At 43.7% G+C, this 26,888-nt stretch overlaps 1 protein-coding gene across 1 annotated transcript; it reads left to right on the top strand.

The window, feature by feature from the left end:
- The first annotated feature begins 14,466 nt into the window (after nucleotides 1-14,466).
- LOC119165226 (uncharacterized) lies at nucleotides 14,467-25,066 on the top strand. Its single transcript, XM_037417409.2, has 4 exons — nucleotides 14,467-14,899; nucleotides 16,165-16,439; nucleotides 18,866-19,035; nucleotides 19,663-25,066. The coding sequence occupies exons 1-4, from the start codon at nucleotides 14,480-14,482 to the stop codon at nucleotides 20,103-20,105; spliced, it is 1,308 nt and encodes a 435-aa protein (XP_037273306.2). The 5' UTR covers nucleotides 14,467-14,479; the 3' UTR covers nucleotides 20,106-25,066.
- The last annotated feature ends 1,822 nt before the right edge of the window (nucleotides 25,067-26,888 follow it).

Below are 26,888 nucleotides of genomic sequence, written 5' to 3' on the forward strand. Positions count from 1 at the left end.
CTGGTTTTGTTATTTGTAGTGTTACGACTCTTTATTTATTACTGTACAAGTATGCACTTCGTCCACTCTGTTCAGAAACGATGTTACGCATGTATTGTGTTACGCATGGTGTGTTATATTGTACTTATTTGACCATGCAGTGGTGCTTTTGGGTGCTGGGGTCCCGTCAGGCAGAGGATATCTGTCTTTTCCCTTTGTTTCCGAGACATACATTTGTCTCAAACAAAGAGCTGATTGATTGATTGATGGCTGATGTCAAATGGCTGATGTCGAAATCAGTGTCGTGCACGTCTGAAATCAATCGGCCCTTTGATTGAGAAGTTTTACAAACAGGCGCTCAGACTTTGAGTCCCATCACCGACGACAGACTTGCCGAATCCGACATCTATAACAGTGACGCTGAGCTCGGGAAAACACATTCTTCGAGTCAAGGACTGAGTCATGACCCCGCGGGCTCACGAAAACGTTTCTTTGTTGTATGATGCTCAAAAAGCCTATATATAGTAAAGATTCGGAAATTTAAAGTTTTTGTCATAGCACCAGAAGAAAACTGCACATATCCCGCTGCAGCGCAACATGCACCAGAAGCCAGGGTTGGGCGGAGATACTCAGAAAGATATTCTAGAACACAGATACCGAAATACAAGGGCTGGAAGGCTAATATACTGATACTGAGATACATTTGCTAACGTTGTATTGGTAATTTTGGCAATACATTCGTGAAAATAACGAAAAAATATCCCTCAATATAGTTACAAGGATACAGGTGTGAGAGTACGAATATTGCCCCGCCGCGGTGGTCCAGTAGCTAAGGTACTCGGCTGCTGACCCGCAGGTCGCGGGATCGAATCCCGGCTGCGGCAGCTGCGCTTCCGATGGAGGCGGAAATGTTGTAGGCCCGTGTGCTCAGATTTGGGTTCACATTAAAGAACCCCAGGGGGTCGAAATTTCCGGAGCCCTCCACTACGGTGTCTCTCATAATCATATGGTGGTTTGGGACGTTAAACCTCCATATCAATCAATCAATCAATCAATCAATCAATCAATCAATAAACCAATCAACCAGAGTACAGATATTGGAATACCTTGTTTATTTCGAAGTTGCTTACGCTGCTCAAATAGATTTGTTAGGCGCATGGTAATATTATGAATTACTTTTCAACGAAACAAAACTTTGCAAGTCAGCAATATTTCTCAAAATCACTTGCGCACAGCAGTTCATTAAGAAAACGCACACATTTGTTGTGGACTCGAGGCCCATCAGACACGGGATAAATGGCCCGTGAGTCACAGCTGTTTCTCAAATAGGCGGTGATTTAGAGAGCATTGATTCGGCGTGAAGACAAGACTCGTGAACTCAAGAAATGATGTTCCTCCCGAAAAAAAAATTTGAGGTGCGGCATATAGAGTTTCCTAAGATGAACTAGAGGAGACTCTGGCACTGTGATCGTTCAGCGTTAATGAGAATGATGGGTAGTACACGCATTTGCCTAGTCTTCGTGCTTGCGGGTGGCGAATCGTACTTGCGGCTTCATTTATGGCCGGTTACAGTTTTGTGTTGAAAAAAAGAACGAATCCTTTTAAACTTTGTGGCCCGATTCAAAATGGTAAGTCTAGAAGAATAAGGTTGTGAAGCGCGAACGCTGAACATTTGTTTGTTTTTTTTTTTCGTGAAAAACAGCTCTAAGTCACACGAACACATACGGAGCCAAAAGCAGGCCAGAAGTGCGAGAACTAGACAAATGTGTGTACTACCCACCATTCCCATGCTCGCTGAAGCGCCGTGCGATGCAGCTCCGATAGACACTAGCGCCAGAGTTTCCTCTAGTGTATATAAGTAAACTCTATGAGGTGTGGTACCGGCCTTGGGAGACACTTAACTTCGTGTGTAAACGATGACAATACTCTCCACAATTCAGCGATTTGGACGCCAGCGGCGTCAGGGGCTTTTACCGCATTGGCCATTCTATGTGTGTGGAGAACACTCCACCGCCCTCGCCATGTCGCTGACCGGTAGAGCGCCCTTGGTTGAAATGGGACAATAATATACTCCTTTGAACCATGTTAGCTCATCTGCGGAAGAAAAGTAACGATTACATGCATAGTTCACTGTATTGCGATATAATCAGTACAACGCGAAAGTATTTTAGTAGTCAGATACAAATATACTTTACGAGTGTATGTCGATATACAGCAGTACAGACACTCAAAAGTAACTCCAAATTACTATGATGGTATTCTTTTGTGGTGATGCGGCTCAGCCCGAGGCACAATTCTAGGCGCAGATAGGTGAGAACAATATAGCAGTAAAGTCTTTGAGTGCACTTTCGCCATAAGCAAAGAGTACCGAGACAAACCGACTGTTGTATCTGCGAGGGAGACCAGTTTTTTTTTCTTTCATTGCAAATTTGATGACGGCTATCCACGATATCTACTTGTAGACGGCATAGGTCTGCAAACATGCAAACTCTGTCTACTTGTAAACAGCATAGGTGTGCAATAATACGAATTCTCGATACAACAATTTCACACGGCGTGGCCACTCACTCACCCCGTGAGAAATCGGTGGCATGGGACCACCACACCTAAAATTAAGGTCATCCGCTTCCCCTTTATCCCTTCCCCAGTGCAGGGTAGCAAACCGGATGTGCGTCTGGTTAACCTCCCTGCCTTTCCTTGCATCTTTATCTCTCTCCCTATCTTTTTTTTGCTCTTTTGACTGAACAAACTACAGTCAGAGTAATCGATAAAAACTTGCAGTGAGCCTTTCGGCGGTTGATTGATTGGTATTTCAGGTTTAACGTCCCAAAACCACCATAAGAGTATGAGAGACGCAGAAGTGGAGTGGAGGGCTCCGGAAATTTCGACCAACCGGGGTTCTTTAATGTGCACCCAAATCTGAGCACACGGACCTACAGCATTTCCGCCTTCATTGAAAAAGTAGCCGCCGCAGCCGGGATTCAATGCCGCGACCTGCGGGTCAGCAGCCGAGTACCTTGGCCACAAGACCATCGTGGCCTTTCGACGGTTGCATGATGAACTAATTTAGTGGTCAGATCAAATTAAACCCTCTTATCGGAAGCTGAACACACTTGCTGGTATGGGCACGCTCCAAATGTGTTGCCTCGCAAAATCAAACCCCGCAAATTTTGTCCTAGAAGTATACTTCCAGTCAACAGGAAAAGAGCAGGTAAAGCATATCCCATTTATTACGTACAGAAGATCATGCTGTGCCTCTAATACATTATATTATGTGTACCCACTTTGCGACCTGACCACAAGCTATTCGATAAGTAGGAAGCTCAAATCCGTTCGCTATGCACAAATATTTTTTTCCACCGACTTACAAACACTCGTTTCTTATCCGCCATTCCATGCATGCATCCCACCGTGCTTTCATAGTGGAGCACCCAAAACTCTCTTTCATGTGATGGAAAGATGAGATTACAGTGTTCATTTACGTAATTTGTTTTGCCCTTCTAACGAGCTTCCGGAGAGAGCGCATAGCGGCTTCAGCCGCGCCTCGAACCGCGAAACTCTCTCTGGCACTATATATGGCGTGGATTGAAAGGGAAAGTGCTGGCGCGGGAAGAAGGGTCGAGCGGGAGAAATGATCGAACGCGCGCAACAGTTTTGCTCCCTTGGTTATCGTAAAAGCCACCAGAGGGCGCGACAGTATGCACTCACTCCTTTGAGAAAGAGGGAGCGCCAGGCTGGACGTTTTCTCCCGCAAAAAGAGAGAAAAGGATGTCACGGGCTTTCTGTGCAGTCGTTCCCGTTCTAATGGTCTATCGAGAAAGGAGCTCCTTGTCTCGTTCTCTCAACATTGTATTTCTCGGCGGGGCCTATCGACATTCGTCACCGAGGAGGCCGGAGAGAAGGAATCAAGGGAGAGACTGAAAGAGGCCTTTTTTTTTTGGCACACCTTCGTCAGGGAAGTACCGCCCCTTATGACGAAGCGCGCCGTGAAGAGTGGTCAGTCGCTCTCCTCACTCCTCTGAAGAGTGCGCGATCATCCGGCCACTCCAAGGAAACTTAGTTTTGAAAGTCCGTATCGCCAACCGACGGTCAAGAACTGCAAATCAGCCATGTGCCCTTGAACGTTGGCACTGCTGACGAGAGATAATTCACGTGCATCTGAAGATTTTAGAATGTGTCGCAAATGATCACCGCATGTATGGAACCTCCGTGTGACTTCTCAACGTAGCAGGCATTGGAGTACGGGCGAATGTTCCGGAAGCTTGTGTTTGTTGCCGTGATGATTCTGCCGTGATATTTATTAGTCAATCAGTGCTGTGGGAAATCACTTTAAGCACTAAAGTTTCAGAAGAATCTGAAGAGAATCGGAGTTACATCTACATTCAGTGAGTATTGAACTTGCCATTTTTTTTAAATATTGGCCATCATGGGAGTTGATAATAGGGCCAATGTTTTGTCACCATTTGTTGAATAGAACGTAGACATGTTTGCTAAAAATTGCCGCAGGCCCATGAATATTATCGCACAATCATTTCTGAAATACTGTTGTAAAATTGAGCTCTTCCCCGCTTTGAATATCCTTTTACTTGACTTTTTTTTTCGACCGATCACCAGTGATGGACGCTTTGGTTCGTCGATTCTGGCATGTTGAATTTGTTTTTCATGCTCCCAGAACTTTTTGGTCGTTGGTACAGCCACTCAATCTTGAGAATTAATTTGTATTTGTACGTTTTGGGAACGTGGTGATTTTAGAAAGACGTTTGCGCTAACCAATGTGCGTGTGTTCTTTGAAATATGCCCCAGGCTGGAGAACGTGACAAAAACGTGTGCCACTCGTGGTTTCGCTGATTGGTTGAATTGATTGATTGACTGATATGTGGGGTTTAACGTCCCGAAACCACGATATGATTATGAGAAATGCCATAGTGGAGGGCTCCGCAAATTTCGACCACCTGGGGTTCTTTAACGTGCACCCAAATGTGGGCATACGGGCCTACACCATTTCCACCTCCACCGAAAATGGTGTGGATAACAACTTTTGTGAAGTCGCAGGCAGGAGTGGGTACATATAAATACATCGAATATTAATTTCCCAATGAAACCAAACAAAAGGAAAGACTTATAACAAAAACAATTCGTAGAGAGAGAAAATCTACGAGAGTTATAACCTAGAAGCGATGAAAACATGAGTTAATGTAACACTTTTCCCCCTTTTGCTCAAATGAGCGAGTTTTGCCTAAATATTTTGTGCAAGATCATTTGTGAAAAATTTTGTGCAATAAGCATTTTTTTGGCGAGCCATCAGGATTTAGTTCGTTGCGTTTATCTCGTTACCATAAAGAACTGAAGGGCGCTACGTAAGTGTTTTTAGTACCGCACAAAAACGTGTGGTCACAACATGCCCCGGATTGTCGCAATCGGGATGCACCTGAAACAACGCAAACATTTTACAAGGTAACGATAACAATGAGAGGTAGGGTTACTTCATTGCTTTCGGATGGGCTGCTGAACCGCAGGTCGCGGGATCCAAGCCTGGCTGCGGCACCTGCATTTCCGACGAAGGCGAAAACGCTGTAGCCCCGAAAGCTGTGATTTGGGCGCACATAGCAATGAGAAAGGGAAACAACTGGGGAGAAGGTTCCACCATGATCAAATGCCGTCCAGAAACGATATTTCACAATCTAACAGCGATATGGATGGTGAACTAACACAACTATCAATATTCTTTTTAATAAAAAAAAGGCTTCCGCAATCTCTCTAGTTTTCATGTCATGATGGCTGTATAAGACAGATGTGCGCGAAAATTCAGGTACGCAGCCACACTTTTTGCAATGGGCGGACAAATGTAAACCCGGGGCTGATTTCAGCGCATTGTAGTGTTCTCGCAGGCGAATATTCAAGCAGCGCCCAGTCTGTCCAATGTATAACCTGCCGCAAGACAGTGGAGTACAATAAACGACATTATATGGACAATCGGTGAAGGAATTGACATGCTTGACACCACAACCTTTCTTCACAAGACCTGCCTTCATTCTACTTTGTAATTCAATTCTAGAACGCATTTGCTGCAGTTTTCCACGAGCGGAAAACAGCGTCGAGGTTGAATTTTTTGCACATTTTTTTTTATCCTATGCGAAAACTCGTGCACATATGGGACCACCGCAAACTTACGTCGTTTATCTGCCTCCTTTACGGGGCATCCCTTCCCTTTCTTCATACGCAGTACCTTCTGAGCAGCGAAAATGAGGACATTGGACGGAAAGCCTGCCTCCCGCAACCTAGTTATTTGTGAAATATCGTTTCTGGACGACACCTGATAATGGTGGAACCTTTTCCCCGGTTGTTTCCCTTTCTCATCTTTCTGGTATAAAATTTCTTCTCTGAATAAACTGAGCACATAAAAAAAACCAGGTGATTATAGTTTCCGGATCCCACAACTACACCATCTCTCATAATCATATGGTTGTTTTGGGACGCTAAACTCCTCACATCATGGAACAATATCTCGCACGCTTAAAGGGGACGTGTCTTAACTACTATGTTGGACACGCTGAGTTTTTTTTTTTTGCTGATTGAACAGTAACGGTCGAATAAACAGAGATGGTTTGTATATAGTAAACACAAAAACGACGCAAAATCACTTTAGAATGTCGCAGAGAGGTTCATATACCATGTATTTTAGCTGTATGTTTTCGGATTTTTATGTTGGGGCACCGAGGTTCAGGATTATAAGCTTTAGCTCTTGCTCCTTACAAAAAAAAATATACAGGCCAACGAGCAGGCTCATGCCAGGGTATCGTCCTCTGCTCTATCATGTCAATGTGCATTCAGTCACATAGCATCTGCTACGCATCACACAATAGCCTGGCAAAGTACCTCTTCGCTACGTTTTCGCTATGTGAGTGGCTATCGACAGCAGTACTTCCCTCAGGACGCATTCTCCCCTTTATCCCAGGCCTGGTGATTCCACTAATGAAAACACATATTTTACGCGTCTACATTTTTACCGCGACGCGCTCTCGGCCGCTTTTTCTTTGGTGCTTCGGTCTTACAAAAAATATATCAGCATATCTGTTTTTAGCGTGGTTTTCAAGGGGTAAAGCTTTTTATAACGGCACCAGTTCATCCCTCGTAGCCGTTGTAGTGTGTAACAAGTATAACATTTTGACCTTCAAGGTGGCGCCGTTGCGAGGTTTCTTCTCTGCGTTGTTGAACAATAAAAGGGAGTGTTCAACGTGCATGCCAATGGCTGCTAAGGGGGAATGAGAGACATGAGCATTTGGCTTTTAGTTAACGCGCACGCTGCGATCTCCATTAGCATGTACATTGAACACTATCTGACAAAAAAGGGTTGCTACGTTATACTCGCTGGGTGTAACCTCCTTAGTTATAGAAAGGTTTAGCGAGTGTTGAGCCGCCGTGCCATGAATACAATGAACTAGTATATACTATGAACTCGAGGTGGCTAAAGGTGGGAAATAGACACGAAGCGCAAGCCGTAAGAAAGTAAAAGTCGAGTTCTCCTGTCTCTCATTCCCCATTAGCAGCCATTGGCATGTACATTGAAAACTATCTGACAGGAAAAGGTTGCTACGTTATACTCGCTGGGCGTAACCTCCTTGGTTTTAGAAAGGTTTAGCGAGCGTTGGGCCACAGTGCCATGAATACAGTGAACTAGTATATACCATGAACTCGAGGTGGTTAATGGTGGGAAGTAGACCCGAAGCGCAAGCCGTAAGGAAGTGTGCGTGTGCCACCTTTCATTTAGTCCTTGGAATGTCCGCTGGATGGTGGTGCTTCTATATGGGGAAGATATGATGAAAAGATGCGAGATGGTGGTACTTGAAGTGTTGAATAGTTTGACGAACGGACACAGACAGATGCATGGATGGGCGCATGAACGGACGCAAGGGCGGATGCATGGACGAACGCACGGACGGGCGGATGGACATATGGACGGTCACACAGACGGACGCATGGATAGACGAATGCTTCGCCCCACTCTCCATCATTCACTCCGTGGATATACTGCCATTTTTTTTCACAAACGTGTTACTTCCAGAAGGCACACCACTAGAGGCGCACCGCGATTGGCGAGATCCAGCTATCAAAGTAGAAGTAAAAAGGCTATACAGCTAAGAAGCGGTTTCCGTGACATTAAAGAAGAAACAATGCGCTTTGCAGCAGCAGTAAATCTAGGAGCCGGTGAGTAACAAGGAGCCCCATCTTCAGCCCAGCGCTGTGGTTGATGGTCAACTCGTAACGCAAAGTGGCGGGGACAGGCAGTTTAGCACACCCTCGCACGGTCAGCAAATTTCATGGTTGTCTGTATATTCTATTAGCCAGCGGATTTTTGTAGTATTTAAGTGCAGGTGACTTTCGGGGCTTGGCTTGTCACACGTCCGTGCATCTTGCGGGAACCTCACTTACAGTAAAGTGCTCGATGAAGTCCAAAGCTCGACTATCAATGCTCAAAACCTAGTTTAAGGGAACGAAATATGTTCTAAAAATATAATAAACTGATGCAACCAAAAAATGATGGTCATAACGAATCTAAAATACCTGAAAACACTTCAAGAACATGCGGTTGACTCATCTGCAAAGCGAAAGATGGTGCCACCACCTTGCCGAGTGATTGCGTACTCCTCTGAAGCGCTTCGTTGGCGCTGTGTCGCTACCATTGCTGAGGGAAACAGCTTGACTTAACTCGCTGCAGGCGATGCATACCTCAAGTATCACAAAAAAAAAAAGGAGGGGATCGAAATGTAAAGCCCGTGTTGCACGCCTGGTTAGGAAGTGGGACCCACTACCCACTTCCTAACCAGATCCCCTCGTGCAAAAAAAAAAAAAAACCTGCATGATTATATCAAACACTGCGATCGTCACCATTTTGGTATAGGGAGCAGTGGCACCTCCAAGAAGGGGAATCGCTTGATAGCTGTGCTACGCACTTACGCTTGTTGCACGGAAGTGGTCCTGCCATACGGATCCAATGTTATATTCACTGCTGACCTTCGCAAAGTATTTAGGAATAACTTCTTGCTGGGCGAGTCGGTGTATGTTTATGGCATGTAACGTTGCGCATACAATCGGACAAAAACAGAAGCGTAAAGGGAAAGAGCACCCTTGTGCTCTTTCATTTAACGCTTATTTCCTTCTTGTGTTCGTCCGAATATATGCGCAACGTTACATACCATAATCTCAAAGTAATACACAAGAATCAGATTGATAATTACAGGAAGAATGACGGTTGCTCGCTTTTTTATTCAAATGACATTCAAATGACATTTTTATTCAAATGACAGTCAAATGACATTTGTACAATGCACTGTCAGTGTGCAGCACATGTGCCACACGCTCGCTACTGAACAACGATTAAATATAGAACTTATGCATTGCGTGCGCGCCGTAAAGAATAATGTAAACCAGACAACACCCCATTGAAACTTTACCTAATGGTGGGCATGATGAAACCTAGCACCCACCATCTCGGTGGTTTATGGTACTAGGTAATGGTGGACAGATGCTGGACACCATGGGTGGATGATGGACAGTGGGAGTGGTGGACAGATGATGGGTGGATGGCAGACCTATGGAGAACGAGAAAAGTAATGGACAGACGGGGCACGACTCCATTGAATTTCTTGACATAGAAACGAAATTATTTTGTGCGATGTTTGTAAGATTGTAGACATCGGCAAAACCTAAACTGCGAGTATCTTATCACAAACGCGTATATCATTGTTTGCTTTATGCGCGTGCAATGGGCAGGCTAAGAACCTTGCTGAACGCTAGATAGAAAATGAGTCACCATTCGAAGGCTGCACAAAAAGAACAGTGAAAGAAAGTATCATCATGATTGGTACTATTAATATTTTATAATATTGTAATCGTCATTATCAAGAACAATAATATAACTAATACAACTACTACTACTCTTCGGTTTGTATGCATGAGAAACAAGAATAAAAAGACAAAACAGGGAGGGAACAGGCCGACAACTACCCCCAAAAGAGACACAACGCCAACCTGCTTCTTTGGGAAAGATACAACGTGAAATAAAACAGTGCACTTACGCATCACGTACGCGCTTCCTGAAGAAGATTATGCATAGATATATTCAAGCAGCGGCTACTCGGAATTACAAATTTAGATGGCCTTTTCCCCCGTGTACGGTAGCAAACTGGACTTAGTCCAGTTTGCTTCCCCACCGTTCTGATATTTTTGTTCTCTCTGTTCTCTCTTGCATGGTCATCATGGTGTCTTTTTTTTTTTTTTGAAAAGCGAACCGCCCGGCTAAAGTACACAAGCGCGGGTGCGTGCATTTGTGGCACACAAAGGTGCGCTGACAACGGGCGTATTTGCACGAACCGTTTTCCAACAACAAATTATCGCTCCGCACACGTCGCTTTTTTTCAGCTCACGTTGTCATATTTTATTATTGTTTTCTTTTTCATTTTATTGTTTCGTGCATTATCGTCGTTGTTGGCAGTTGAAACTGAAGGGTCGAAAGGCCAAGCACATGGTGGAAGGTATGATTTCACGCATCGAGGCAGGAAAAATAAGGGAGCCTTTGCGACAGCGAACATAAGAAAGCCGAAAGAAAAGGAAGAAAAAAAGAATGAAATAAAAACACAAGGCGAGGAAGAACTGAAGAAGCAAAACAAGAAAGAATAGAAAAAAGAAAAGAGAAAGAATGCAAAAGAAGGGAAGTAAGAAAGAAAGCAGAAAGAAAAGAAGAAAAAAGGAATACAAAAGAAAGGAAAGAAAAGAACAAAAATAAAACAAAACAAGAAAAAGAGGAAAGAAGGGAGAAAGAAAAGAAAGGCAAAAAGCAAGAAGGAAAGAAAAGAGAAAGGAGGAATGATGAAAGAAAGAAAGCGAAAAATGTCAGAGAGAAAGAAACCGAAAGGAAAGGACAAAGGAAAGAAAGAAAAAGGACTGAAGAAGAAAAGAAAGAAGGAAAGACAGGAAGAAAGAAAGAAAGTAGCTGGTCAGGCGTGCGGAACGTCAAATTCAGTTGCACTTTTGAGAGACTTTTGACACGGAACGTCAAATTCAGTTGCACATTCAGTTGCACAGATCAAAGGTACCTTAATCTATACTTGTTTTTTTTTTTCATTTGTGTCCGAGCTGCACTAGATACGTACATCCAACCGGCCATCACCGCTTCTGCTTGTGCTACCCTTCGGGCCTCCCTGCAATATTGCTTCGCTTTATCTGTCCAGTGAGACGTTTCTCAATGCGAAACACCTAATCGACAAACGCGAGGCTACTCCAAAGGAATGATTGTTGATACCGCAACTGTGACGACGGTTTTCAGGAATGGAAGCTCGGGCTAGTGGGTGTGTAGTCGTACTGGTAAGTTTTTTTTCAGTAAAGGCAGGCTTCTGTGGAAACAAAACTGCGATTCGGCCTAGTTGGAATCTATCCATCCTGAAAATGTATGCGCAGGCGAACAAGGACAAAGAAAGGAATACAAACTGGCGCAATCTAACAACTGATTTATTAATCGAAAAACATTGACTCTTTTTAACCCTCGGAACAGCGCTCCCTGGTGACCTAAAAAAAAAAAAAAAACACACAATGCACTGCGCACTTACGACAACGATAACAAAAACATAAAAACGATAACAGTTTCATTGATTGACAGACAGGAGCGCGATTTCTTTTGTTAGTAAAGCTACTGAAGGGTGGCTAACACAGTTGTCTTTCTGCTTGTCTATATGATATGCCTCCATTATCTCCCTTGACGTCTTGTTTCTACTCCTATACAGCAAGGTAGTGTCGCTAAAGCAAGGAGAGCATGCGCACTCATTGCAATGCATTGCCAAATGGGTTACAGGCCGACCTTTCAGGCTTGACATATGCTCTCTTAGCCTCGTGTTAATGCACCTGCCAGTCTGCCCTATATATACACAACCTGTGGAAAGCTTCATTTCGAGTTTTGCACGCGCCGAACGCCTAACGATAAATATGGCTGGACTAGTTGGTTGATAATATTAAATACTGTATAAGGCGAATTCTCCCAGAACAAAGAGGGAACACAGATGCACAGTACAGGTGCTACTATGAACTAAAATATATTAGCATAAGTTTCCGAACCTATTCGCGCAACCGATGGGCGCACGTTGACGTACCGCAGGCTGGAGTCACACATTACCAATCACAAGATCAAGAGATCAGAGCATATGCGTAACATGATCAACTTTCCAAGACAGTTTTTACAAAGGTCACTGAAATCGTTGCACAGCCTCCGTTTGCGAAAAGGGCGCGCTTTTCAGACGCAGCGAAGTAAAAACTCAGACGCTTGTTCACGTTCATCTGTTTCTGTGAGTACGTTTCGTGCGTCATTTGTGCGTGAGAAACGCGGGCCACGTTTCAATCTGCTTGCCATTCTGCGCGTGACCTTCCAATTTGTGGCTGTCACGTTAATTGGCTCGCCTTTGCGGCAAAGCTGTGACGTTTTTTTTAGGGGCGAAGCTCCTTAAGGCGTGGGCTGTGCGTCCCCTGTATGTAGCCACCTCTCGTTTAGTTCTTACAGTGTCCACTAGATGGCGGTAGCGGTACCGTCTCCTGTATGTCGCCTCCTCTCGTTTAGTTCTTGCAGTGTTCACTAGATGGCGGCACCATCTCCTGCATGTAGCCACCTCTCGTTTAGTTCTTTCAGTGTTCACTAGATGGCGGGACTTGTAGCTGATGATGAAGAGATGCAAGATGTTATAAACTAGACGGCGGTACTTGTAGTTGATGATGAAAGATGCGAGATGTTATAGAATATGAATAATGTCACATACGGCACGTGTCATCATTGGTGAAAGGCAATCGTTCGATTTAGCGCGGCGACGTACGCTAGGGGGAGCATTGTAATAAAATCGAGTGGGCAAAAGGTACGGAAGATTCATGGTTTACCAGGTTTTCCTCCAGAGCTTCGCCCACTCATCATCATTCACTTCGTGGATATGGCGGCACTTTTTTTTTTTGCTGCATCGCACAGCAGACGTGTCACTCAAAAATCAATTTCTTCTTAGAAATGTGGAGCTTTCGTGAGTTCTCTGACAAGTGCATTCTCCCTTACAATTTCAATTCAATTTTGTTCATTTCAGACATATATAGGAAATCCACAGGGTGAAATATGTCCACGAGGTAAGACACGAGGAGACTCGTACGTCTCCTAGCCAGGCCTTTACCCTGGGAATACATGTTCGGGTTTACATATCTGGGGAACGTACATGTCTAAGATCCATCATTCAGGAGGCACGTTTCATTATTTTTTTTATGAACGATTCTTGAGAAATATTAATCAAGAAGGTGCATACCCATCGTGAGCGTTGCAAAAGGCTAAACATTATGTAGGTGACCACATTCAACGTATGTGATGCTAAGCCGTGATATTTTCAGAAGTGTTCAACTTTTATGCTAGCGCAGCGCTGTACCAATACACAAAAGGCTATAGAATTGCTCATATGTGCTCTACAGTTTTACGTCTACAAGAGTACATCGCAGTGTGCCACCTGACGTTTTGGTATGTGTGCTCTTTCACTCTGAAGATTCTCTTAGTAGCATAGAATGGCGCTGAGAGTCAGAGAAAGTTCCGGAAATTCTGGTGCTCTATACTCTGTTTTATACGTCAAATGCAGCACTGTCATAGCTCTTCAAGAAGTGCGGTCAACTTGATCGACTGATTTAGTTGAGCATCCGCAAAAGACTTTAGAATGCAGCCTGGCATTAGAAATGACTGGCAGGCTATGTTCGCCAAGTTGCTGCGGATGCCCAACTAAATCTGTGTAATATACCAATGTGCGTGCCTTGCACTTGGATATGGTTTTAAATGCTGGTTGCCAGTTTCAGCTTGACTAGGCTGAAACCATTGCGAGAGGCTCCAAATAAAATACGAATTGTGGCGTGGCAACTGCGATAGGGTATGGTGGCCGGGTATCTTGGAGGCCCATATACAGAAAAAAAAAGAGGTCATAAGTGATCCAGAACAAGATTTTGACAACAGTATAAATAACGGTGCTTGTTTATGGCTGAAGCATCTGGCATCTTTTATTATTCAGTTCGAAAACGAAAGAAACGTTAAGCTGCAGTTGACGACATGGCTGAACTTTTTTTTGGCACGAACACATTTACTACAAAAAATTTAAAAAAATGCCAGGAAGAGGGAGATAAAAGCTTGCGTAGAAAACAATTTGTAAACATGGTTTGTGGGCTCAAGCCGACGTTCGGACAAGTGCACTTGAGTTGCTCAAGGCTAGAACAGGTCTAGCTTCGAACGGTTGTAGCCGGAGTTACACTGTCGAAAAGGACAAGTCAACCTGGCCTCAAGCACAAAATTCCTGACTACAAATTTGTCGTGTACTGTGCAAAGCTTCCATAATAATCTACCTGATGTGTTCAACTGAGTACAACACTGCATGGTACTGCATTATCGACGAAGCTCGCTCACGTCTTTTCCTCAACATTGCGCAGGTGTGGTTCCCAGGGATCCAGACCCTAGATGTCAGCCAACTTGTCAATGGCTTTTGGACAGGTGGACCTGGGAGTCGTCGACGTCGACAGCGTTGGCAGCATCGCTGCCACAGTCGCGACGGCCATCTACAACGTGACCGCAGATTTTGCCGAGCACTCGACACTAAAAAGTGCGAGTCGAAGAATGTCTTTGAGGCGTGAGCACGTCAGCGATGTGTCCCCTAGTCCTCCGTCGGTGGCCATACAGGTGCTAGACTTCCTCAACGTGGTCTACATGCCGGCCGTTATCTACCTGGGGCTCGTGGGGAACGTACTTTCTCTCATCACCTTCCTCTTCACCAAGCTTAGGAGTCGCCCGTCCAGCCTGTACATGGGAGCTTTGGCGGTGTCCGATTCAGGCTTCCTCATCATACTTTCGTTCGCCTGGCTCAACGAACAAGGCATCAGTGTGAGTGAGGGTCTAGTCCTGGTTTGAATAGTGGAGCTCTTCAAAGCCGAGGTATAAATTCCTAGGCATCTGTCGTCCGCACTTCCCAGCTGAGCTGCGACTGTGAAGAGAAAAAGATGGGTAAACCTGAGTTGGTAGGAGGAGTGGAGAAAGAGTATAAATGACGTGAAGATGGCGAGGCTGGTAGAAAGGGGGAGAACAAAGCCGAATCTGTTTTATTGGTGGTTCAAGTGGTACGCATACGAAAAAAAAAGCTGAGACGCGGTGGACTGTGCTGTTAAGCAATGTTGTTTTTATTTGTAAATTGTATTGTAAGTAATTGTCGTTTTTACTTTTAAAAGCTTCGGGCCCGGGAAATGGCAAAAATAGTCATGGCGTCTTCAAAAGAGATGAAATTGCAAAAAAAAGGTTAACACAATAGCGTAAGAGATAACATCAAAAGAAAGGCAAGTTATACCTGAATCTTAACATCTAGCAAAATGAGGTTATTTCAAGCCATTTCCTATAATGACATTAGACAATTTCATATGCCCCATCTACTCTTCTGATGCCTAAACTCTGTCGAAACGTTATAAACCTGTGGCTTAAGCATTATTTCTTTATCTTGTTCTGAAAAATGACCCACTGTTCTACGCAAATCATCGACGTAACAAAGAGCGAACGCGAAGTTTTCTGCTTATAACAATTTCGACGTTATTGTTTATTGAATAGCACTTAGAATAGCCACGGAAGTTTGTTTATGCTGTCACATGTAGACAAGAATTGTCCATGCGGTTCTTAGGAACTCTTGCTTTGTAAATATTAACAAGAAAGTATTGAAAAATTGCCCCAGGCTACATACTTGCAACAGCAAATATCTTCAATTTTAAGCACTATTCCAACAACAGTGGCTTATAAGGTGATTACTTTAATGATCAATGCCGAACAATTAATGCAAAAGAGTGGCTACTTAGCTGGCTGGTATTGCATTTTCGAAATGAATGTACTTCCTTGGTGCGCAGGGAACGTTCCAGAAGGAAGATAGAGCAGAGATATCTCTGCGCACTAAGGAAGTATATTTCTTTCGAAAATGCCGAACAAGTACAAGTCGTAAAAAGGCTGCTTCACTAAGGGAGGAGAAAAAAATGGACGAACAGGGAGATGAGCCACTTCTCAAATCAGCTGGCTCCACTTCCATGTGGAAGAACGTAAGCAGAACCAAAGGAGATAGAACATCAACGTTACACTGAGCATGTGCACCACATAAACTTTACATTTCGGCGCAGGTTCCCCAGCATGGGCTCTGCTTCGTCAGCGTATTTCTGACGTCCGTCCTCTCCTGCTGGTCCGTGTGGTTAACGGTGAGCTTCACGGCGGAGAGGTTTGTAGCAGTGCGCTACCCCCTCTGGAAGCTGCAGGCCAGCTCTCCAAGCCGGAGACCACGACTCGTCATTGGCGCCACTGCGTTTCTCAGCTTGGCGCTCAACGCTCCTTTGCTGCTGTTCGTGAGCGCCGGCGACAGCGAGCACTCCGACTGTGGCCTTCAACCCGAGTACGAGAGGTGAGCTTGACCTTGATGGCGTCACTTTCGCACACCGAGGGTTATCTCGAACGAGAAACTCACAGCGCCTGTTATGCATTGGCCTAGGATCACACGAAGGCGAAAGCTATATTTCTTTCTTTTTCTCAGTCAGTTGTGGTGACACAGTTTTATGTGCTCGAAGGCTCCTGCACCTAGCTTAGTTTTGCCTCCGGGATCGCCTCCGGGATCGGAGGTTGGGAAAAACCAAGTGATGATATCACGCGATGACGTCATCACTCGAGTTGCTATGACACCAATATGACGTCGTACAGTGTGGTTTGCTGCGACAGTATGATGTCGTCACAAGGTGACGCTATCGCATTAAGATTTTTTGCAACACCCACGCTGCCGATTACACCTATGGTCACTACGTGTCTAACGAGGCACCTAGGAAGTTTGTCTCAAAAGGACCGACAACGTTTTTACGGTGCCTTTTTTAAGCGTGACAGAAACCTTCCCTGTCAGTGAGTTCCGTAACATGTACCGCTAAAAGAGCACTCATTGTTGAAATCCGGCAATGTATTTGAAGGCAGTTGTATGTTTTTCAAGGTGGTGGTATCTTGAAGGAGCTTATGTTCTTTCAAGATGTAAAGGGGTAACCTGTCGGAAAGGCAATGTTCTTCAATGTGTTTGAGAACATTATCAAATACCCGATTATGGAAAACTCCATTAGGACTGCTCTGCATATCTAGTGTTTCTTAAGGTTAACATAGATTTCAGAACATGGGCCTCTAGCAACTCAGCCTATATCGTAACAGAGCCATAATTAGATCCCACGAACTTAAGGTCCAGCACCATAACGCCTGCACCGCGCGAAGCTTGGCTGAAACCTAGGTAGGCTACGTTGCTGGTGGTTTTAGACAATTGTGAACACGGCTTCCGTATGAAAACCGAAATGCCGTTTTCTCAGTTTTTTATGTGTTAGGTGTACTTCCTTTCCTGCACCGCAACCACAAGACAGCCATTGCTGTACAATTTCGCATCCCTTAAGTGACGAACGTGTCACCAATAAAACTTTCTTAGATTCATTTAAAAGTTTTCATTCCATTCGATTGTTCAACAAATTATCAGCTGCACAATTCAGCCGATAAACTCGTGAAGCTTTCATTTATAAATTTATGAAGTCCATAAGATTGCTAATGAATCAGTGAATCTAGTCTTGCAAACGATTGAGGGGTGGCTAAGATGAAATTAGAGTTGCAAATAACGTCGTGATCACGACCGAGTAAGGACTAAACACGCCCTTGCAGAAAGAAACACGTTCTAACAAAGCAAGTTGTGTAATTATAAGAACAGTGGTAGTTCGCGAGATTGAGTTTGTTGAGTACGTTCGAAAAGAAGTGTTCATAAATTATGGGAATAAAGTACGTTTAACGGTCTCGAGTGAAGAAATGGGAACACTTCCAAGATGTCTGACAATTTGTCTTGAATAAACAACCGCAAATCAATTACTACATTCTCAGAGTAAAAATCCGTGCTTGTTCGAACTGAGCAAAACTTTTCAAGGCTCTTGCAAGATGATCAAGAGCCCTTGTTCGAAATCGAAGGGAACAGCCATATAATTTGAAGATTCGTTAATGGGTGCAAACACCATGGGGGTCCCGCGCACCATGTGTGTGTAAGCGTGCGTGAAAAGGTATTTGTGTGCTGCACAGAATGCCGTAGTTGAATTCATATAAATAAACACGCCGTTACCCAGCTAATCTTTGTGTCTGTTCAGAAGGAAAGAAATTCGCCAGTAAATTGAAGCGGTCGTTTTCATTTCTCCCAGTTTTTTTTTCTCATCTGCGGCATGTCGCAACTCTCAGATGAAGTTGGGCCTGAACGAACTTCACGTTTCATAAATACGTAACAGGGACCTGCAAGAGTTTCTGTATGCAAAGTATAATGAATGTTTTGCAAGTAGAAGCAAAAAGCGTCGGTTTCTAAATTTGTAAAGCAGTACATGGCTGTCAATGAGAAATAAGGGCTTTGGAAGGTTTCTTTTTTTTTTGTCTGTGCTTTGACGGGAAAATATTTCCATGTTTCTTTTTCACGTGGCTATTAGCGTGTAAGTCTCGACGGTGGGATGAAAAATAAACTCTGTTGAACTTACATTTGTCTTCGAACCGCGAGACACAGCCACTGAAAGAAAACAAACCAGATTCAAAAGATTGCCCAATCACTGAATCGCAGTGCAAGCCAAGTGAACTTGTTTTAAGATTCAATGCTGAGTACGTGGTCACCATTCTGTAATGAAAAGTTCATGCCCACTAGCTTCCTTACAATGATAGTACAATAATTGCATTAGAGTAAAAGACTGCAAATATTGAGATTGTACTCGCATTGGTCTCACTGTCTATGAAGAAAGCATTCATGGCTTTCACCGAAGCCTAAATTTTTCGCCTTTCTTCTTGTAATTTCAGCTCACTATACTACCTGAACATCTTGGACACGGTGGTCACCTTCATCCTACCGTTTCTGCTGATCGCGTTCATGAATTTCATGATTTGCCGTGCCATATACCGATTCTACCTTCGCTACAGAAAGCAGTGTGTCATGTCTGCCGCCTATACGGACCGGCATGGCTCCATCGGTAAGTGCACGTGATAACAGACTGATAACAGAAATAATGGATAACTGATAAGGATAAATAACAGACTGATATATGTTACTACGAGACGCGTGATAAGTGGAGAATGATGACACATGGGCTAAACCAGATTCGTATTTACAGGCATAGCGAAACAACTGAGAAAATAGATTACGAGATACACGTCTCAACCTTGTTCAGTAATTATTCTGATAGTAATTAGTCTGATTTAATTAGTTGATTTAATTAGTCTGATAGTGATTAGTCCGATAGAATTAGTCTCAGTAATTAGTCTGATACGCATGTACGTGATAGGTGATGAGAGATTACGCGAGGTATGAATTTACGTCTATTCAAACTAACACAACTCTGCGCCACTCTACGAAGCTTTCGAAATATAAATAGGTCCAACCATCGAGCAGCTTGGGTGAGGTACCTGATACGACGGTTGATGTTATTAATAATGCAAAGCCGGCTCCCACATGGTGGCGGCTAAGCTTCTCGCACTTCTAGGCAAAATCTAAGCCAAGTGGTTAAGCTTAAACAAAACATCCCAGCATTGTGCTACCTCTGTTGCTTATTCTAAAATACGACTGTAATTTCGTTCTACCCTACTCCTGTCTCACTCAGCGCATTCACCCAGTAGGCTCAATGGGGAGACAATGGGCTCCAAGGACGGCACAATCACGGCAACCAGTGGCGGGGGAATCGCTCACGCCACCCAAATCAGCGTGACGCGCATGCTCCTGCTCGTGTCCAGCGTCTTCATGCTCCTCAATCTGCCGAGCTACGTCATGAGAATCTACGTGTTCCTGCTCTCTCTGGGACACTCTGACCTTGCAGACGACGGCCAGAGCTCCCTGCCTTACGTGCTGCAGCGCTACTTCATGCTGCTATACTACACCAACTTCGCCATCAACTTCGTCCTCTACAACGCCAGCTCGCGGTTGTTCCGGGTCACGCTGTACGATTACATGCAAAGCAGGTGGCTCGCGCTGCGCGAGTCGATGGCCGGCATTCGATCGAGCCTGGGCCTGTCTTCGGCTTCTCAGAATGAAGACATCGTCATTTGAACCGTGAGACGCGAGACATTGACGCAGTGTTTAACTGTGCGTTACCTTTGAAACTGTTGCCCAATTGTGAGTTCTGATTGCAGCCATATTTGAAGTCAATGGCGGTGGTAGTCAAGTGGCCCTGCTGTTTTTTTCAGACACAGAAGTGCTTTGGGTGGGGGTCCACGATGATTTCAGGGACGTATTTCTGTCACGGAAGGGAATTAAAAGGCGTCAACGTGGGTGGATTCATGGTAAACGGTGCTATAGCTGTTGAACACCGATAGTCATTCTTGTGCAGCTCTCTTATATCAATATGGTTCATTGGGCGACTTGGTGATACATGATTGTTTTGAAATGAGTGCGCACTACTTTCCCTCTCCTTGTCTTTCTGTCTGCGTCTAAGTAGTGTGCTCTCATTTCAAAGCAATCTTCTATATCAATGTACAGTAAACATTGAGCTAATTATTATTCTTTAAGCAAGCGCTTCACCTTCGTGTTTAGTGATTCCTATAATGAAGGAATCAACCATATGTTTTTAACGAACCTTTGCTCATTGAGTATAACAATGAATGAAATGGGTGCTGTATTCTGGGTAGGAGATATCGCTTTAATATCGCTTGCAGAGCTGGCTGATTGGCTTGTTGAAGAATGGCGGCTAATCAGTGAATCAATTCATTTGATGCACGAGATTCTGCGCCATTCCAAGCGACTTGGATGTCGAAAGCGAGCGCCCCGAAACGCGCCCTCCATTCACGTGTGCTAGCACTCCAGGTCATGTGTTTTTGTTTGTCTGATACGACAAATACTTCTGAATCCAACGTTGTGCTCTTAAAGCCTTTGGCGTGCTCGGTGTACGGAGCCCCATAGAGGCATAGAGGCGATGAGAAGTGCCTTTTTTATCGTAGCTCTGTGATATAGAGTGAGCGCCTATATTCAGTACCTGATATCTAATGGAAATAAACGGGGTTGAGGTCAATTTGCTGACTGAGAAACACCTATTAACGGAATCGTTCAGGTTTCAGAAATATGAATTGACACACTTAAATGACTCTTTGTAGGCCATATTCGCTTAACGTAGTTTTCAGGCTTCAATGTGTCTATAGCAATGCTCGATTCTTGTCCTCAAATTTCGAGTTATCGTTACTTGAGCACAGACTAAGTGTTCCCTCTCCTATTGTACTAGGCTGTACATACGGCTGACAGCTTTCATTTCCTGCCTTGGACAACAATGCGTGGGCTATACCTCGTGAAGCAGGATAATTCTGTATTACATAGGATCATGTGGTGAGATTATTGAACACAATTTTTGTGTGATTCATGAATTGAATAGTAAGTTTTGCGCCTTTCACAAGATCACGCATTGCCATAGGTCGATAGTTTACAATGTTATTTTCTATATGTTTTATCTGGATGTCGTGATGGTAATTTATGAACGAGTGAATGTGGTTAGTACCCATGGATTCAAATGGGTCACGAACTTTTTTAGCGTAAAAACGAAAATGCAGCAATGGTCGAGATAACTAAATGTCTCGACGTATCAGGTCCGTATAGATACAAATGCTCTAATCTGTGAATTTAAGTTCAAATTACACTGATATGATCCGAACTGAACAAGGTGGTAACAAAACCATGTGCGTTACTTAGTTCAAAATTGTGCTATTTCAATCCATGTGTACTGTATATTTTTACCATGTTATTCAAACAAATGGCTATTCCGAATGTAGAAAAAAACCAGCTCATCAGATTAGGCTTAGAATGAAAAAAATAATTGGGAGTGAGCCATGAAATGAATGACTGAACAAATGCAAAACGTGGTTAGGAAATGTTGTGCAAGAGAAAAAAGCAATGCCTTAAACTTTGTTATTGTGATGTGTGTGACCAAAATACTTTGCAGTGTACTACAATTACCAGAGTTCCAGGTGAATTCGGCGAATCACAGTAAGCGTTGTTCCCCGATTCATTGCATGAAAGGCAAATGTGTTGAATTGTTATGCAGTGGAAGGTCGTAGGCACGATGTTGGCGGAACCCAGTATTTGTAACATGTACCATGTGAAGTAAGGACGGTCCGGAAGTTGCGTGACACGTCCAACACCGCATGTGTGTTTTTTTAACACGTGTCCTAACGGTGCTTAAGGGTCAAACTGAGCGAAGTGGAGCTCTAAGCTTCCTCCGTGATGTGAGGCTAGTGCTTGTTACATGATAGGTAAACAATATATCTGCATTTCTTGTTGCTTGTTCGGTGTAAACCTTCAGTCTCTAAGTGCTTAAAGTGAACATTGAACATCTCGAGACTTGTATGTAGGCAAGATACTCGGCTGCTATGTATAGCCATTGGATAATGTTCATTGCCCACTGAAGTCTTATTTAATTTTGTGTATTGCAGCACACAACTGCCAGCTTCGAGTACGTGAGTGAAAATACACTACTAAAATCATATTATCCAGATTCCAATGAATACGTTATCGCAATGATCGCATGCATACACGTTGGTGCCATAGCGCATCCGCTTTGAAACAACAAAAAAAGGTTATTTGAAAATATGAATCATGCGGATAAGTATAAGTTATCTTCGGCTGTAATAACTAGTAGTTGTGGCTACGTTCATTTTTGAATGATCACATTCCAAATTAAAGAGTATAAGCCATAATACTGAATTAAAATTTACCGTGTCGGCGTGAAACGCACAGTTAAGCCACAGCTAAAGCGGAAAGAGTGGTCTTTCAGAGTGTTTTTCCAAACACTGTTTGAGTGACTGCTAAAACACACTTTCAGAGTACCCACTCTAACGTAAATATTATTACTTTTTTGTGTAGTAGGCTGACATTCATTACGCTATTCTTCGTCATTATTTGGATAAGCATAATATATCAGCCTTGACACGATGGTCTAGTGGGTAAAGTACTCGGCTGTTGATCCGCAGGTCACCGGATCGAATCCCAGCTGTGGTGGCTGCATTATCGATGGAAGCAGAAATGCTGTAGGCCCGTGTGCTCAGATTTGGGTGCACTTGAAAGAAACCCCGGTGGTCAAAATTTCCGGAGCCCTCCACTACGCCATCTCTGATAATCATAAGAGGGTTCTCGGACGTTAAACCTCACATATCATTGAATAAATCGGCTATGTAACCACTACACGCCTGCAAAAAATCTTGTGCAATGTTTTTGTGCAATGGCTGACGACAATGAAGAAATATGCCTGAAGTGGGTATGCGCCACAGGGAATAGGTGATCAAGAAGAAGATTTTGCAATCGTTTGGAGCATTGGACGACCCACTTGTTACACAATTCGCATTATGTGACGCCTGGTTGTTCCTTTGCTCTTCTGAAATGGTGTATTTCTCATACTTACCTCGACGTTAACTCTACCTAAGGCAAGTTTGCAGCAGAGTTTTGAAGCACCGGCATGGCTATATTGTAGACTATTAGACTGCCAGGCAGGGGACCCGAGTTTGAATCAGGCAGCGTCCTTAGTGTTTGTATTAGCCAGATTTTTTTTATTCTGCGTGACAGTGGTTAGGAACACCGATGAAGGTGGCGTCCCTGGCGGACAACAACGGTACCACACTTGACCCGTGTTGTGATCTCATAACAGCTGTCACTGTGGAACTGAAGGCTCTGCAAAAAAAAAAAAGAATTATGGGTGCTGCTGCAGATACTGCAAGTACATCTCTAATATCTTGACCAACACTTTGGAAGAATAGAAGTTTATATTTTAATTTTTTATTAAGAAAAGCTTTCACCTGTATACATCTGTCATGTGATTGCGGCTCACAAGCGAGAAGTGCCTTCACTTGGTGAGTCACACATTCCTTCCCCCCCCCCTTTTTTTTTTGTGGTGCTGTTTGTGCATGAAACCACTCATTTTGATGCAGACGTTGCCGAAAGACCAAGCTAGGTGTTCATTTCAGCTGCGAATCGTTTTTTCATCTCTTGCAACGATGATTTACAGTAGGTATTTTTTTTCGCAGAGTTATGGTGTTGCTGCTAGGCACAGATGTGTTCTAATAAAATAAACTAATGTATACGGGGTTGATGAAAACACTACTACCTCTTTTGACGAATTAGAACATTGACAAATCCACATTCTTCTTGTTATTGAAGCTTTCGTAGCGATGGGCTAGGACTATTTTTTACTTAGAATGAATTCAAGTTAAATATTTGAGGCTAAAACGCGTTTATCAGACAATGATAAAAGGTAATAAATTGTCGTAAGGTGCTGCTTTAGGAAACTCCTCGATAAAACAATTTCGTGTTGTCAGTTGGACTGTTAACATCTCGCCCCCAAATACTAAGCTGTTATCATAATACTGAACACAACATAACACTTTCATATTAGGACAAAAAAAGCGAAAACATTAGAAAAGTTCTCGCACGCAAAAGCCGGTGTTTGCATGACATCACTACAATATCTTTACATTGACAAAATGAAACATTTGTTAGCGTCATCCACCATTCAGGCATAAAACGGGTGGCGTGACAAAAGAAGGACAAGGCATTTATCATACTTAAGAGGTATACATTTAGGTTACGAGCTAGCGCGATTACAAATCATGCAGTAATATTGATACCGGAAACAAAAATGCCTGTTCAGTGATTACAAATGGACGGTCGCTATGACCATGAGGACAGTGCATTTTCTGAAACCTATAACGCAGCGCATTGAGTAAGTTATTGTCATGTGGGACATGAGACAGAATTAAGTCACCACGAACAAATCTGTCTTTTTCTCTCTTTAAAGAAGGCAGCAGGATATCATCAATGTGAACAACATAGTGAAGCTATGGTTAGTTCTCACTAAGAGCCGTTGCATTGATAAAAGCGACCGCTGTTGCTTCCTATGAGGATCACAAGGCAACTTCTTACAGTCGGCGTTCAGGACTTTTCGAGACTCGCCCATGTTACCTGATTCTTGTGTTGTGTCTCATGTTTGTTCATGCCGTTTGACAGTTCCTTGTAATAAAATAAATGGGTAAGTGTTCCCTGTTGTGACTTCATCGACCCACTTCATCATACGAGCTCACACAATGCAGTGAACGTTGTGGTTTTCAATACTTGTCATGTATGTCATCAATTTTCAGTGACTGCGTTCTTCAAGGGTAGGCAAGGACATTTCGTCAGAGTCAGAAGTGAGCCAATGACGGGCCGCCGTTTACGCAACCGCTGAAACTGAGGCACTGAAGTGTGCTATGGTATGTGGCTCAAGTTGAGAGCAAACGATATTTTTGTGGTTAAACGGCCAGGGTTGTCAAACAATAGGTTCTTTTTTCCAGCTCTGTGAAAGTTAACGTGATATCATTGGTTTGCAGAGATTTATCTTCGCCGTAGGCGTTCATCATGGAAGTCAGCCCTTTATTGTAAGAGCAACTACCATATCTACCATTGAAGGCCAAACAGACACCAATACGTAAATGGCACGCTGCTGCCGTGTGCCATCTACGCCCTGCAGCAGAGTTATTGCACTTGGAATTGAAATGTTACTATTTTTATCTGAGGTCCTTCAAGAAGTAGGTGCCGTATTCTAGTTGGCACTCACTTGAGCACAAACCAAGTGATGATATGCCAATGCAACCGACGTTAACGGCCTTCGGCGCTACTACTACTTGTGCTCGTTGCTTCTCAAATCGCCGTAAGATGAGGCCCGGGAGGCAGTGGTAAGCCGCATCGTAGGCCCTTTTCAACATTTTGTGGGAACTTGAACGCAGCAACATTGTGACGCTAGGGTAACTCATTGACGCTGATGTCGCCAACTCTAAAAAACCTCTAGAGATACGACTGCTAGCTCGATAGACCCCCTATTCTTATCGGTACACCTTTATTGTAAGAACTAGTCATCGAAAAAGCTGCAAAATTCATCATGCATCTCCCACCATAACGCAACTTCAACATACCACGCGGGTTAGGATAGCCTTCCCTAAAAGGTACTCTTCTCTGATAGAAATGATAGATACCAAAGTAATTCATAAACGACAAGACGGAGTAGAAGGAAGCTTGCGATAAAAAAAGTCCTTAAGCAGGGGTTTTGTGCTCAAGCAGCGTAACCAACCCCCTGTTTACGGATTTTTCAGGTGCCATGAAAAGTGGCCCGAGCAGAAATGTGGAAACCATGTGACATATGCCGTTCTTTTGTGATCACGTTGTGAAACAAACAACGTTTTCGCTCTGTGCCGAGCAAAATATAGAGATGTTTTCGAAAGTTCCTATAATCATCACTGAAGACGCTCTCAGGCCTGCAAAGTGGCATGAACGTTATAACTGTTTCAGGTGCGTATCACTTTAGGCCCTTCGATTCTCACACGTCCACCGTCTCACATCTCGCATGGTCAACCAGTGGTGAATACGGACATAAAACAACGCAGACAATATTCAAGATCGCTGCAAAATGAAATAACGAACAGAGCTGTGACCTCAGCGCCTGTGTAATCTCTCCACTCTTTGTCTCTACATTTCCGCAGTTTTCTACTACCCTAGCATAAACTAACAAGGCCCAAAATATCGTAATCCATGCCAAGAAACAAAAAAATAATGGCAACAATTTACCTAAATTGGCCAAAAACTTTCGCAAAGCCTGCGGACGATAGATGCGTGGCAGAAGAGATTGCTTCCCCACCTCAGCAAGCGTGTGATGGACGAGTTGGTAACGAGTGCCAAGAAATTGCTTTCTTTCTCGTTCACGGACTTCTTGAGGTTTCACAGCAGGGACGCTTCATTATGCACAATGTTTGTAGCTACACCTAGTGCTTTCCTTCAGCTCCTATGCCACTCGATCACGTGGCGGTGGCATAGTAGCTGCCGTGACCACGC

The sequence above is a fragment of the Rhipicephalus microplus genome, chromosome 8 (genome assembly GCF_043290135.1).
Source record: "Rhipicephalus microplus isolate Deutch F79 chromosome 8, USDA_Rmic, whole genome shotgun sequence".
NCBI lineage: Eukaryota > Metazoa > Arthropoda > Arachnida > Ixodida > Ixodidae > Rhipicephalus > Rhipicephalus microplus.